Source organism: Arachis ipaensis, chromosome B3, assembly GCF_059453495.1.
Source record: "Arachis ipaensis isolate K30076 ecotype BB chromosome B3, ASM5945349v1, whole genome shotgun sequence".
Classification (NCBI taxonomy): domain Eukaryota; kingdom Viridiplantae; phylum Streptophyta; class Magnoliopsida; order Fabales; family Fabaceae; genus Arachis; species Arachis ipaensis.
In genome coordinates, this window is record NC_142438.1 from 36,483,840 (window position 1) to 36,500,175 (window position 16,336).

General features: G+C 34.1%; 1 protein-coding gene across 2 annotated transcripts; it reads left to right on the plus strand.

The window, feature by feature from the left end:
• Positions 1–9,374: 9,374 nt before the first annotated feature.
• On the plus strand, positions 9,375–16,034 carry LOC107630276 (U-box domain-containing protein 6). 2 transcript variants are annotated; one of them, XM_088506562.1, is made up of 6 exons: positions 9,375–9,733; positions 10,735–10,828; positions 11,622–11,807; positions 11,984–12,091; positions 12,405–13,555; positions 14,978–16,034. In XM_088506562.1, exons 2-6 carry the CDS (start codon positions 10,775–10,777, stop codon positions 15,762–15,764), a joined length of 2,286 nt encoding a protein of 761 aa, XP_088362688.1. In that variant the 5' UTR covers positions 9,375–9,733; positions 10,735–10,774; the 3' UTR covers positions 15,765–16,034. The 2 variants fall into 2 exon arrangements, with proteins under 2 accessions (XP_088362688.1, XP_088362689.1); XM_088506563.1 differs by having other exon boundaries at positions 9,388–9,733; positions 10,766–10,828.
• The last annotated feature ends 302 nt before the right edge of the window (positions 16,035–16,336 follow it).

A 16,336-nucleotide genomic window follows, 5' to 3' on the forward strand; every position in this document is an offset into this window, starting at 1 on the left:
GCAAATCAAATGTGAGAATTAGATTTTGTTTGTTTCTTGGGTTTAGGTCTTTAGTTGAAAACAAATGAGTAACCGAAAGAAGCAAATAAACACATTAGAGTTTTTTTTGGTTTTGTTCTTTGTCAAATAACATTTAAACTTTTAGGTCCAAATAGATCAAATGTGATACTTAAGAGTTTGTTTTGTTTCTTGGGCTTAGTTCCTTAGTGAAAGCAAACAGGTCACCAAAAGGCAAGCAAATAGGGGTGTGCATGGGCCGGGTGAAACCGGGTTTGATGTGACCCAGATCCGGCCCGAAATATATACCGGGCCTATTTGTTAGACCCGAACCCGACCCTAGACCCGATGAAACCTATACACTTTCGGGTCACGATTATACCGGGTAAAAACCGGGTGAAAACCGGGCCGTTAACATTATATTACCTTGATACCTTCTTGTAAGTTAGCATGTAAAAATATCCAAATTTCCAAGACTCCAACCATTATTTGACATGATAAATTCACTTAGAAAAATATAATAAGAACTAACTCTTCTCTAAAATTAAAGTATAACCATAATCAATACTAATATTGCCTAATAACACCAAATATTTAAATCAATACAAATAACACAAGATTATGCATTAGTCTAAAGTCTTATGCATTTTAAACATAAAACATTAACTTATAGTCTTATATATAATGACTAATAACACAAAATATTAAGGTTTACAATACTTAAATTTCACATAATAATAGCCATCATCCATCACTAATAACACAAAATATTAATTATGTATGACGACCGGGCCACCGGGCCGATTTCGGGTGACCCGAGCTATGGCCCGGACCCAACCCGAAATAATGACCGGGTCTACTTTTGAAACACATACCCGACCCTAAACCCGATGGAATCACATAAAATTAGCCCCTAAAGTGTTCGGGACCGGGCCGGGTCTTCGGACCGGGCTGGGCCAAGCACACCCCTAAGCAAATCAAATGTCAAATGAAAAAACAACTAACCCAAAGAAAAAAGAATGTTAGATATCAAATTTTCCAATATATATTTTTCTCAAGTAATTTAGTGTTTTCAAATCAAATAAGTGAAATTAAGGTAGCGTTTGAAAAAGAGACAAAGACAGAGACTGAAAAATTAAGACTGAAAGACAGAGATTAAGAAACAGAAATTGAAATAAGTGTTAGTATTATGTTTAGTGTAAAGTTGGGGATATAGATTGAAATAAGAAATTAAGAATAAAATTCTAATTTAATTTGTACAAAGAATAAAGTTGGAATTAATTAATTGAAATAGGAGTATTTTAAATGTAAAATGTTATTAAAGTTTTAATCTTCGTTCCAAAAAATTTCAACCTTCTGTGTCCCCTCTTTTTAAAAGTTTTGGAGATAAAAACTGAAATTTTAGTATTAATTTCTGTATCAATAAATATAATACTAAATCTCAGTCTACAGCTCAAAATAAACACTACATAAGAGAGACCGGTCATACACTCATACTTATACAAGTCCTTTGTTAGAGGGGGCGTTGTTTTCATGCAATGAACGTGGTCACCAGTACTAGCTCTTGGAAAGATAACATCATCACATGCAATCCATGACCCAGCATTAACTCCGTTCTACCAATTAAAGTATGTAATAGTTTATGTTGGGGTTTTTCCAAAACAAAAGATTAGTTTTTAATAATTTTTGTATCCAATAAATGAATTTTAACAAAAAGAATTAATAAGTTAATTGTTGATCGTGTATAATATTAGATAAATTAGTATTTAATCAAAGAAATAGACAAATTTATATCATCGTAATTATCGTTTTAAATAAAAAAAATATCAGAACACTAATACTTTTTATTAATATTAGTCAACATTTTAACAAATATTTTAGTTTTATACAATTAAAATTTAAGATTTAAATTTAGAATTTAGTTTTTAGTGTTTAGAGTTGACTAAATATTAGTCAAAAATGATAAATCTTGTTAGTAGTAAAATTTGCACTTTAAATAAATAGAAAACAAATAATTTATAGTGATAATCCAAAAAAATTTTGTTAAATATAAATTTCTAATTATATTTTAAAATATAAATATTTAATGTTGTTACATAACAATCGAACTAAAAAAAAATTATAAAAAAGAAAGTCAAAGTGTCAAACTACCCGCGTCAACTAATTCTGTTAAATACTATTGCTAACACTTTTCCTTTTGACAGTTGTTATGACTCTAGCCTTTTTTTTTTCTTTTATGACTCTAGCATTTAGGTACAGCCGTACAAGTAGAGACTTAAGTGTAGTCAATTTTACGTGAAATTGATAACTAAGAGTCGTTAGATAAAAATTTAGTCAATTTATTCAAATTATTTAACGACTATCAACTATTAATTTTACATGAAGTTGATTGCACTTGAGTTTACAACTTAGTTACAACCTAACAAATTTAGGTTAGTTGAGTGATCAACTCACTTGTTCACCTACACAAGTTTTAAAAATTTGAATCCTGTCTTGTGCATACACTAACTCATTAGTTAGCAATAAACTCTTAAATAGAACTCAAATTCGCAACGACTTAGTTCTTAATTTGTTGAGATGGAAAATCCAACAACAACAAAAAAGTGAGATATAATGTACTTTCATTCCGTTGTAGAAAAAATAGATGAACAAATATTAAGCAGTTTACTCTTTCTCTCTCTCAGTTGAGCTCTCTGCTCATTGAACCTTGCTGATGAAATAAGAGTATAGGACTTTACACACATTTGTATTAAAAATTAACCAAGTGGATATCATAATCTCTTAGCTTTTACAGTGGATATGAGTGATTTTCATTTTTTGAGAATTTTTGCCAAAATTCAAAGCACATGCATGCCATTATCATTTGTCCGTCCCTGTAAAATCCTCATCCACAATGAAATTAAACCTTTTTTTCTCAGCGGTTTGAGACCAATTATTTGACAAATCACTCACTAAAATACTTTTTCTTTAGCAGTGAGAGAATTGAATTCAAATACTTGAATGTTGAATTGAAAAAGACAGTGATGATAAGAGTGAAGGATTTTGAAGATGTTTATACTCTTAAGATAATCAATCTTAATTATTTATCTTAAAGTTTATAAAAATCTTTCACAATAAAATTTGTAGTAACTGATTTTCAATTCTTTGATTCTTCAGTTTCTCAAACATTAATTAGGCGTCACTTTAATTAATTAAGAGGTTAAGCATAAAAACTAATTTTAGATTCAAATAAAATTTAAAAGTAGTCCTTAGGTTGAATTTATGTCACGTATTTAAACTAGTCCTATCCAGTTAAATCTTAAAAGAAAACATAATTTTCAAAAATTGTTCTAATTCGAATTATATACCACTTATTTAAAATTAGAGTGATTGAAAATCATGTATGTGTCGCACACTAATTGAACCACTATTCCTAGCCGAATTCAAATAGTCATGTGAAAGAGTTTTCAAGTTTTGATTCAAATATTACATTTTTCAATTATAATACAAGAATCCAAAAAGAAGAGTAAATATCCTTTCCGACCCCTGTCCTTTTTGAAAATTGACTAGCCGCACCCTAAAATTTAAAAATTGACGAATCGGCCCCTGTCTATTCGCTCCGTTAGACATATCGACCCTTCCGTGGCCCCCTCGGTTGAAACTCGACGGAAAACGCTGACATGTGACAGTGAACAGGTGATCTGGCATGTACACATCAGCTTAATTTCTTAAGACAATTTGACTGCTTCCTAGTCATTAAAACGTCGTCGTTTGAAGGGAAGGAGAGACACGCGTTTTATTGACCCTCTCCCCCTTTCTCCCTTACATGTAGCTTCAGTAGGGAAATCACCCCCACTTAGAACACATAATTACATACGAACCCTAGGAAAGCGAAACGGTTTCCTCCAAAACAAGCTGACTAAGAGTTCCAGCGAGGAGGTGGCGAAGGCTTTGTTGACGGAGACGTTGACGGCGGTACAAAGGTTAGTGTGGTTTAATTCGTTCGCTACTTTCTGAGTTGGTTGTACTTTGTAAACTTGGGTTTTTGTAATCTTTTTTTGATACCCTTAGTCACTTTCATTGGTTATGATTGGTGTGGATGAATATAGTAGCTAGTTAATCAAAAGTGTTGCACATTTTTCTTCTGGCAGATGTCATATAAAATTGTCCATGTTTTTCACCATGGGGGTTGGTTCGAAAGGGATTCTGATGGAGTGTTGCACTACTCTGATGGAAAGGTGGAAACATTTCCTCCGTTAGATATAGACTATGTTAACTTCAAGGGTTTGGTGGAAATGTTTACGGGTTTAGGGTATACTAGCTACAAAGAGGTTTATTGGTATGATGGTACTGCTCCTGACTTGGAATCTGGATTGCATGTTCTTAAGGGAGATAAGGAGATTAACCAGATGTGTGACAAAAAGATGGAGGATATGGAGTCTGATTTGCTTGTGATCTATTTTGAACACAATGTTAGCAATCCAGATTATGTTGTTGTAGGTAGTACAGTGGATGAAGCTGTTGAAGTTGATTCTTCCTCTTCTGACGATGCATATGAGACCACCGAAGATGAGCCCTATAAACCCCCTCCACCTGGTTTTGAATCCAGTAGTAGCAGTAGTGGTGAAGAAGGTAAGGCCAAGAAGAAGCCTGTGAGCAAGACTAAAAAGGGTGGAATTAGTGTGAAACAGAAGAGGAGTGTTGGAAAGCCAGATACTCCTAAGAAGAAGAAGAGTAATGCGCTACCTGGTGGTATTGATGACAAGGAATTGTCTCCAACCTGAGGCACCAAACATTAAGAGACCCCCTGGAAGACCAACTAAAAAGAGGAATGTTGATGTGGTGGCAGAGGCTCAGATGAGAGAACAAAGACACAAGGTGAAGAAGAGCTTCCAGGTGACATGCAACAAATGTGGACAGAAGAGGCACTATCATAGGACATGTAAAGGTGCACCAGCAAACCCTAATTGGCAACCAAAGAGAAAGAAGCCAAAGCAACAACCAACTGGACATCAATCAAACCCTACAAATGTAACCCCAGAACAGGTCATGTTGTAAATTTTGGTAGCTCAAAATTTATGTGCCTAATTTTTTTGCCTGGCTGAATCTAAATGGGTCCTGTATTTTTTTTTGTGTTGCACAGAATTTGGATGGAGTTGAAGCAAGTGGAATCAACAACGTGGCTGTGACACCCCTAGACCTAGTGGTACCCCTTTTTGCTGTTCTAGATTTAGTTTTTTTGTTGGGTAGAAAATTGATATGGACTGAAGTCCCACTTGAAAAACACTTCCTCTTTTTATAGTGATCTTTTGTTTAGGGAGTAAACATTTAGCTCAACAAAACATTTTATTTTGTTTCCAGCTGTTACATCAGCAGACTAAACTATGCCTATGTGTATAGTATTATGAATGAAACTCCTTTGCTTTTGGATATAAATCACACTGTCCAGGATTTCATAGATCTGTAACTATTACACAAAGTTAGATTATCATTAATACAACAAACTCACAATCCATGCATATACAACATAGTAACTACATACCCAAAAGCAAACTTTTCATATTTTAACATTAACCATACATCTGCAACAACATACAATCTATGTCTTAGACTACAGCGTATTTCACTGCTACTAATACAATCAACATGGCTACCATGACATAGACCCTAAACCCAATACTCCATTTCTTTGAATTTTCTTTAATTGCCAAATCCACTTTGTGCTCCAATTGCTCAAACTTGTTCTCTAGCATCAACATTCTTCCATCTACATCAATGTCTTTCTCATGCGCAAAATGACAGAAAATCAGCTCATCCAGCCACATGAAGTAGTTGCAGTGAGGTCGTTCTGTCTGCAATTGCAGTTATCATGAAGATCATTCATTCAAGCACAAAGGCAAACTGACTACAATAATCAAGACTGGAGGAACACTTACACGATAGTGACAACAATCAAGGAAGATCCTGTCTGGGTTCTTGGCAGTTGCAGATCCTTGCATGATTGCATAACTTCCACACTTGCATTTAGGGTGTTGAAACTTCACCTTCTTTTCTCCACTAGCATTACTCGAACCCATCCTACCCTTCCTCCAACCACGACGGGTCTGAGCGGCTGAGGATAGCTCTGCGTCACTCATGGTTGCTACTTGAGTTAGGGTTCCAAAAGGGGGAGAAAGGGGGAGAGGGTCAATAAAACGCGCGTCTCTCCTTCCTTTCAAACGACGACGTTTTGATGACTAGGAAGGGGCCAAATTGTCTTAAGAAATTAAGCTGATGTGTACATGCCAGATCACATGCTCACCGTCACATGTCAGCATTTTTCGTTGAGTTTCAACCGAGGGGGCCACGGAAGGGTCGATATGTCTAACGGAGCGAATAGACAGGGGCCGATTCGTCAATTTTTAAACGTTAGGGTGCGGCTAGTCAATTTTCAAAAAGGACAGGGGCTGGAAAGGGTATTTACTCCAAAAAGAATTAGTTTACCTTCCAATTTATTAATCCGAATGAAGAACGAATAACTCAATCATGAAATAGATCAATGCAAGATTTTAAAATAAAATAAACATAGATTAATTATACATGAAAAACATAAACAGAGTTCCTAATTCTTTGACAGAAAATTAATTACCCATAAAAAAATAAGAAGAACAAGAAGAAGAGAAGTAGTCTGAGGACTTGATTTGAATCCTAAGATCCTCCTCCCGGATTGCCCTCTCTTATGACTTGTGAGCTACGCTCACTTATTTATAGCCTAAGTCTAGAATTCAAATTCAAACTAAACTAATCTTATCTTTTGGAGAGAGATAAGATAACTAACTTACTGACTTCAGTTTCAAATTCAAAACAATAATTCAAATCAAATCCTAACAACTAAATATTTTATGTTTCTAGAAAGAATTAATAACTAATTTTTTAGAGTCTTGAGTGTTTTGGATGTGATCAAGGCTTCTGATGATGTGGGTAATTAAGCTTAGGCCTTAATTGTTGCATCTTGAGAGTTGGAATATATTGGACTTACATTTTGAGTTGTTTGAGATGCTATTTTTTCGTGTCCCAAAGATGATGGTGGTACGTGGCTGAGACTAAACATCCACTACAGATATATACATATCATTCTGAAATTTCGGATATTAGCTTTATGTTTTTTCGTGTTCCAAAGATGATGGTGGTACGTGGCTGAGACTAAACATCCACTACAGATATATACATATCATTCTGAAATTCCGGATATTAGCTTTCTAACGCAACTAAAACCGCCTTATTTAGACTTCTATAGCTTAAGTTATGACCGCTGAAGTGGGAAGAGGTCAAAGTTGGTGGGCATGTACGCCGGACGTATGTGTTTTGGACTCTATTTTCCTTCCTTTTGAGCATGCTTTTGTTCTTTAGGCTATGCTTATTGGGCACGCTTTTTGGGCCATGCTTCTATTTCTTTTGTGCTTTTTTTGTGAAAAAACATTGATTCTTGCTATTTTTTAAGTCTAAAACTCCTAAAAATATAAAAACACTATCCTAACTCCAAATATTTGATTATTTATTAAATTCTATTAGAAATTATAAAAAATTTAATTAAAAACCTAAAAAAATAAATAAATAAAAACTCTAAAAATTATTTAAAATGATATGTCATCAACAATTTTACATACATTTTTGCAGGTAGTAAGTGCGCTATATTCACTACCATTAGCCGGACAATTGTGAATATTAGGTAATATGTGTGTAGTCGTATTTTTAGACTATTTCATCGTTTTTATCTGTATTATAGACTCTCTGTAAAATTATGAGTAAATAGTCAAATTGGTCCCTGAAAGATAGCCCATTCTTCAAACGAGTCCCCGTAAGAAAAAGATAATAAAATTTGTCCTCGAAAAATTTAAAATTGGTAAAGTTAGTCCTTCCGTCAGTTGGATGATGACGTGTCACGTTAAGTGCCACGTGGCATATAATGACGTGGATGGCTAATGCCACGTGTCAGGTCAGTGACACGTGGCATGCCACGTGGCACTTGACATGTAAAAAGTTATTTATAATCAAAATAGTCCTTGAAAGTTCAGACGTAAGTCATTTTCATCCCTAAAATTTTAAAAATTAATCAAATTAGTCCTTATATAATTTTTTTTATTTTTTCTTGATAATATTAAATTTAAAATATTTTTTGATACTACTAATTTTAATAGAAATGTAATTGACAATAAAAAAATTAGTAATTGTATCTTTTCTTCTTAAAAATTTGTTCAATAAAATTATATCTCTCCTTTAATTCTTGTCAAAATCTCTCTATTCTTTTATATTATAAAACAATTCTTTTATATTATAAAACATTTTTCTTACATTATTACATTTTGTTGGAATATATATATATATATATATATATATATATATATATATATATATATAACCTAAACAAAGTTATATGCTCAAAATCAAAATTTATGTATGTTAATCTAAATGAAAGTAATAATGTAATGAAAAAAAAGATGTATAAATTTTTATTAAATTTGTTTAGGTTAACATACATAAATTTTTATTTTGAGCATATAACTTTATTTAGGGTAACAAATACATACATTCCAATTTTGAATATATATATATATATTCCAGCAAAATGTAATAATGTAAGAAAAAGGTTTTAGAATAGAAAAGAATAAGAGAGATTTTGACAAGAATTAGAGGAGAGAGATAATTTTATTGAACAAATTTTTAAGAAGAAAAGATACAATTACTAATTTTTTTATTGTCAATTACATTTCTATTAAAATTAGTAGTATCAAAAAATATTTTAAATTTAATATTATCAAGAAAAAAAAATTATATAAGAACTAATTTGATTAATTTTTAAAATTTTAGGGATGAAAATGACTTACGTCTGAACTTTTAAGGACTATTTTGATTATAAATAACTTTTTTACATGTCAAGTGCCACGTGGCATGTCACGTGTCACTGACCTGACACGTGGCATGCCGGGATCTGACATGTTAATCAATCATATTGTGACACGTGGCATTAACCCTCCACGTCATCATATGCCACGTGGCACTTAACGTGACACGTCATTATCCAACTGACGGAAGGACTAACGTTACCAATTTTAAATTTTTCGGGGACAAATTTTATTATCTTTTTTTTACGGGGACTCGTTTAAAGAATGGGCTATCTTTCGGGGACCAATTTGACTATTTACTCGTAAAATTATTTTAGAATATTTAAAACGGTAAAAAATTTGAAAAACGTTTAAATGGGTAAATACAATTTTTATCTATTTAAAAGCCTAATTTGAGACATGATTGTTTTGAAAATTAATTTGATAGTGACACAGACTATTCTAACTGTGAAGTGTTGGGCGTTAAGTGTTAACCCCCCCAAATTTAAACTTTGCAATTAAATTCGGTTTCCTGCTTCGGCTCAATTCCACTTCCACCCCGTAACACTCACACACAAGGAAAGAGAAGAAGAAAGTGAGAAAAAAGAATAACCAAATCTCGTCATCTCCCTCCACATTTCTCTCTCTTTCTGCTGTCCTTGTGTGCGACTGTGCGTCCTCCGAACTACTCGCTCCTTCCGGTCTAAACCTCATTAGTCATTACCTCTCTGTCTCTCACATTAAACAGATCCTCACAACCCTAAAAAAAAAACCAGTTCTTCTTCTTTTTTCTTTTTTCATTTTTTGTTAATTAATTTTTTTTCGCTCTAAAAGAATTCCATTTCTTAATGAACAAACCCTCCAGCACCATCTCTTCTTCTTCTTCTTCTTCTCTGGTACGTTATTTCTTCTCTCAAACCCTAATCCCGCATCTCACATTTCTCACATGCTCATTTTGCCTTTCAATGCTTCCTCAATCTGATTTATTTTTCTCTCTCTAAGGATTTTTCCGTAATTTTTAATCCTTTTTTATGTGTTGTTGGAGTGAAGATTTCAGCTGGAGATTATGTTCTTTGCGATCGCTTTGTGCTAATTTTTTGTTTTTGGCGTTTATTTTTGGGATTGTGAAGCTGTTAAATAAGAATGCGTTGATTAATTTGCTCGCTGTGAACATGTTTTTGTAAAGAGAGAAAAAATAACCGAAAAATCAGCATTTTCTTCTTTCATTTGATTATTTATACCATGAAAAATGGACAATGTCGAAATTGTTTTGGTTACTTTTCAAATTTTGTCTTAATCTTTCTATTGTGAAGATTTGTCACGGATGTCTTTGCCTTTTCCAATTTAAATTACTATAATTTTTTATTGTGTTAATTGGAAAACCCTTTTCTCCTCTTTGGTTGGGGAAAAAATGTTGAAAACTAAGAGAGAATAATTTGAATTCTTTCTCTTAAAAAAACAAAAAGAGAGCATTGCAAATCCAATGCCTACCGAATTGCTTTATGTTAGGTTTGCTTACAAGGTACTTTTCCTTTTGTTGTATGTTTAGAATATTTATACGCAAAAAGAGAATATTGATGCAGTTTACGTTTTGCATGTAAAACAAGTTTGAAGTCATTGTTTTATTTATTATTTATTTCTTTGATTGATATAAAGAAATTCCCAATAAATAGAGTCACTAAATTTTTATTAGTATTTTCAACACGCTACTTACCTTTCTTGGGTAAATTAAACGAAATGAAACTGAAGAATGGTTGGACTTTTAGTTGATTGCAGCATGGTCTAATCACATGCATTTTTTTTTAATTTAAAAATTCTGAACTGGTAGCGCCATTTTTCTTTACCACTACTTTGCTAATTTTATTTGTTTCCTGATTTTGATCATCGTTAAATATAGTTGGGATCATTTAGCATCTAAGTTTTCACAGTGAATTTGAATGATGGATGTTGCTGAGCTTGAAGAAAATCTTTTTGCAGCAAGTGATGCCAAGGTATCATGACATGTCTTAAATTATTGCGGGATAACTGTTAGAAATTCTTCCTTTAATCCTTTACTTTACTAATATTGATAAATTTGTATTCATTCGTCAATTGTAATTGCTCCATAATTCCTGTAGTACTTAAGATTCAAGTATAATTATCGAGTCTTTTTTTTTTTTCCAGGTAAAGTATGCTTCTTGTTCCTAATGTTTACAATTTTCTTCAAAAATACCCCTAACATTTAATTTCATTCAATTTTGTCCCTAACGTTTTCGATTTATGTCAAAATTACCCATGGACGTTAACACCATCTAAAACGTTAGGGACAAAATTTAAAATGTCCAAGGGTAACTTTATCGAAATGGTTAGGGACAAAATTGGATGAATAAAAAACGATGAGGACAAAATTGAATGAAGTTAAACGTTAGGGATATTTTTGAAGAAAATTGCAAGCGATAAGAACAAAAAGTGTTCTTTACCCTTTTTTTTCATATATATACATATATTTATTTATATCTGTATACACATTAGTTGCATATTTTCCTTTTCCTATTCTTTTTTTTTTGAAGTAAAAGTAACTGTCCTCTGTTTGAACCACATTGAATTATTTTCTTTTACACAATTAACACTACTGCTTTTTAAAGAAGGTTTAGAATTGCTGGCCAAAAAAACCGTAAGAGAGTAAATTTTATGTATAGTTCTCTTGCTCTGGTTTTTTGGGGTATTTTTCCAATTCTTTCATTTTGTTTAATTGTTAAAATTCTCTATTTTCAGCTGACAATGAGTGTTTGGTATCTTGTGCAGTTACATGGAGAAATGTGCAGGACTCTTTCTGCAATATATTGTAAAATATTGAGAATATTTCCTTCTCTAGAAGCAGCTAAGCCTAGGAGCAAATCTGGAATACAGGCATTATGTTCACTGCATGTAGCTTTAGAGAAGTCGAAGAATGTTCTTCAGCACTGCTCAGAGTGTAGTAAACTTTACCTGGTACAATTTTCGTTATTATTGTATAGTTTTCAATTCTATTTTCCGTTAGTGTACCATTATGTAGGGTGGATTTAGTTACCTAAGCCCTTTCAACAAGTTATTTATACCCCATTAGGTTATCTGATTTGGAATACTACTTGTGGAACATCTTGCATATAATATCACTTATGACACAGGCGATAACTGGCGACGCCGTACTTCAAAAATTTGAAAAGGCTAAGTCTGCACTTGTTGACAGTCTTAAACTGGTGGAAGATATTGTTCCTCAATCTATTGGGTGTCAGGTGATAATCTTCAACGATATGGATGTATAGCTTGCTTTTCCATGTTTCAGTTTCTCTTGTTCTATTATGTGGAGGCCCTTACACAGCCTTGCTACTTGCTTTCTGAATGAGTGAGGGGCGGTCTATTTTTTATGTTTCATTTATTTCCAAAATAACTCAATGCCACCTTGTTTGCTATATTCTAAACTCAGCTCTGTACACTGAATCCTGATCATCATGGAGAACCCCCCCCCCCCCCCCTCTCTCTCTCTCTCTCTCCCCCCTCCCCCCTTTTTTTTTAATCATACTTGACATTTGATTTATTTTTGAGCAGGTTGAGAAAATTGTGGATGAACTTGCAAGTACGGTTTTTGCAATTGACCCCTCAGAAAAACAAGTTGGCGACGATTTAATTGCATTGCTTCAGCAGGGAAGGAAGCTTGACAACTCTAATGACAGTAGTGAACTTGAATGTTTTCATCAGGCTGCTACTAGACTTGAAATTACATCTTCAAGAGCAGCTCTTACTGAACGAAGAGCTCTCAAAAAACTCATTGAAAGGGCTCAGGCTGAGGAAGACAAGCGGAAGGAATCAATTATTGCATATCTTTTACACCTCATGAGGAAATATTCTAAGTTGTTCAGAAGTGAATTCTCAGATGATAATGATTCTCAGGGCTCCCAACCCTGTTCACCTACTGTTAATGGATATGTTGAGGATGGTGTTCAGACTCAAGCGTTTGATAGAGTATTTTCAAAACTTAGTTCCATTAACTTAAAGCCGAATAATAGAAAATCAGGCCAGATGCCCCTTCCCCCTGAAGAGTTGAGGTGTCCGATATCTCTGCAACTCATGAGTGATCCTGTTATAATTGCTTCGGGTCAAACATACGAAAGGGCTTGTATAGAAAAATGGTTCAGTGATGGGCATAACACCTGCCCAAAGACTCAACAGAAACTTCCACATCTTTTATTGACTCCTAATTACAATGTCAAGAATCTTGTGGCTAGTTGGTGTGCACAGAATGGAATTCCTATTCCTGAAGGCCCTCCCCAATCTCTTGATTTTAACTATTGGAGATTGGCTTTATCAGATACCGATTCCACAAATTCAAAATCTGTTAACAGTGTAAATTCTTGCAAGTTGAAAGGTGTGAAAGTGGTTCCAGTAGAAGAGAGCGGCATGTCAGAGCAAACTGGGGTAGCTGGAGCTGAAAGTGTGTCTACACAAGAGGACGATAATGAACAGTATCTTAGTTTTCTGAAAGTCTTAACAGAAGGGAACGACTCACAGGAGAAGTGTAAGGTTGTACAAAGGTTAAGGATGTTGCTAAGGGATGATGAGGACGCCAGGACATTTATGGGTGCTAATGGATTTGTTGAAGCACTTATGCAGTTTCTCCAATCAGCTTTGCGTGAAGGAAATGCGATGGATCAAGAAAATGGAGCTATGGCCCTGTTCAACCTTGCTGTGAACAATGACAGGTGTGTATTATTGTTTGTAGTTTTCGTAGTTTTTAACCATAAGGTAAAACTGCTTTTCCATTTTACTAAAAGACTTAAACAACATTTGGTGATTGAAAAGTGATGCTCTTGCATTTAGCTAGAACCACAGTTACTTGGTAATGTTGTAGTAACAAAATATTCATAATTTAATGGCAATGATCTGATCATCATGTACCCATAGTTGCAAAAACCGAACCGGACCGGCAGGTTCGACCGGAAAACCGGACTCTAGTCCGGTTCGGTTTACTCCTTAGACTATTTAAGGAAGAAAACCGGTGTGAACCGGTAAGAACCGGATCAAACCGGTCAAAACCGACAAAAACCGGTGCAAACTGGTCTAACCGAACCAGTCTGCTTGAAAAATTTTAAAAATGTCTCCACCAGGTCTCGAACCAAGAACCTTGGAGCAAAAGCAACCTCCACTTGCCACTCAGCCATTGCGCTTCTAAGTACTATATTTGACAAATACTAATTATATAGTATACACAAATATCTAATTTAATTTAATTTTTGTTTTTTCTATTTTTCAAATTAATTATATTTTAATTATATACCATTATTAATATAAATATAAATTTCACTAAAAATTTATTAATTTACTTGATCTATTTTATTACTAGTATTGTGATTAAGTTATTTGTTTTGATACGTTAAAATCTACTGATATTATAGTTAGATGATAGGCTTTGTGAATTAATTATTTTTTTTAGTTTCAAATTAAGATACTGTTGTAGTATTACTGATAAATTTTATGGTTTTTTTTATATTAGTTATTTTTAGAAGTTGAGACTTGATTCTTCATAAAATGTTAGTGAAGATATGTATTTCAAATTTTAATTTTAATTTTAAGTTTTTAACTATTTTATATTTTATATTTATGTGAGACCGGTTTTATCGGTTCAACTAATAATTTATCGGTTGAACCAATAAACTAATGAACCAGTAGTTTGACCGGTTCGATCACCGGTTCGGTTCTGACAACTATGCATGTACCTCTTCAAGAGCTTCCATCATTTTGTGGAAAAATGAATTGCAAGTTATATGTATTTATTTTTTGAAGCCTCTCTCTTATGTATTAATCCCCCACTCCCCTTCTTGAAATGGACACACAGGAGAAAGAAATGAAGACAATGTGCTTACTGCTTAGTGCAACTCAAATTTGAAAATTGATTATTTTGCTTGTTAAATTTTGACATTGACATTGTTTCTTCAGTTTAATGCCTGGGATTTTTTATATAGGAAAAAAATAGACAGATTTATGCTCCAATAATAATTGAGGCTGAAATTTCTGATGGTGGTGCAGAATAAATGTTCCAGATAGCAATAGTTATTACCTTTCTTTCTCCGCTTTTCCAAATCATTGCATACTTACACTCATTTGTTCCTTTTTCTTTTCAACAGAAACAAGGAAATGATGATATCAGCCGGAGTCTTATCCTTGTTGGACGAAATGATCTACAAACCTACTTGCTATGGGTGTGCAACTGCCCTGTATCTAAATCTCTCTTGCCTTGAAGAATTCAAGCCTATGATTGGTTCAGGTCAGGCTGTCCCATTCCTAGTCAAGATTCTTAAATCCAGCTCTGATGTTCAATGCAAGCTAGATTCGCTCCACACACTCTATAATCTTTCCACCGTACCCACCAACATTCCATACCTCCTTTCATCTGGAATCATTGTTGGCTTGCAATCCCAGCTTGTAGGCCAGGGTGATAGTGTGTGGACCGAAAAATGCATAGCTGTATTGATAAATTTGGCGGTTTCTCAATTGGGTAGAGAGGAAATTGTGTCGTCTCCAGGAATCATAAGCACATTGGCGTCGATACTCGACACTGGTGAGCTCCTAGAGCAAGAGCAAGCCGTGGCATGTCTCCTAATTTTGTGTAACCGGAGCAAGAAATGTTGCGAGATGGTCCTTCAAGAAGGGGTCATCCCTGCCTTGGTCTCAATATCGGTGAATGGGACGTCAAGAGGCAGAGAAAAATCTCAAAAGCTGTTGATGCTCTTCCGAGAGCAACGACAAGAAGAGCATTCCCCGTCCAAGCCACAAGGCCGACCAGAAACCAGCAATTCATCTATGCCTAAGCCTGAGATGAAACCACTATGCAAGTCTACATCTAGGAGAAAGGTGGGAAAGGCTTTAAGCTTTCTGTGGAAAAGCAAGAGCTATTCTGTTTACCAGTGTTAGGTCTCAATGCAAATCTTTCGATGCCTAGCTTCTACTAGCCCTGGTTTTTATCCTAAGCTCAAGTCCTGTTCCATTGGGTGCTCCGACTGGTTTTTCCAACGCGTAGAGGAGATGTACATGCATGTGTAATTTTGTGGATTCTGTTAACTTCAGTTTCTTTCCTCATTGTAATATCAGTCAATTCTTAGTATTAGATATTTATTTAATTTTTGGTAATATATAATAGGTGTTCCACGTCTTAAATTTACTTTTGAAAGGTCGAGTTAGAAACACACAGAAATGTTTCTCTATCTTATTTAATAGTTGGATATTATTACCCTTTTCAAACCACAGCTGCCAGTGTTTAGATTGCCATTGTCAGCTACTGAACCGTTGCTGGAAAGTCATTGGCGGCCATCGGTGCATGTTCGATGTACGGCAATGTGGTACGTACTTTTGTCCTTGAATTGTGTTTCTACTTTACGGAAGTGCTCGAGAATTCTGTTTCAAGACAAATAACATTTAGTCTACTTGTTCGTGTTTACACTTTACACTATTGAACATGTTTTTGTCCAAGGACATGAACCAAACAA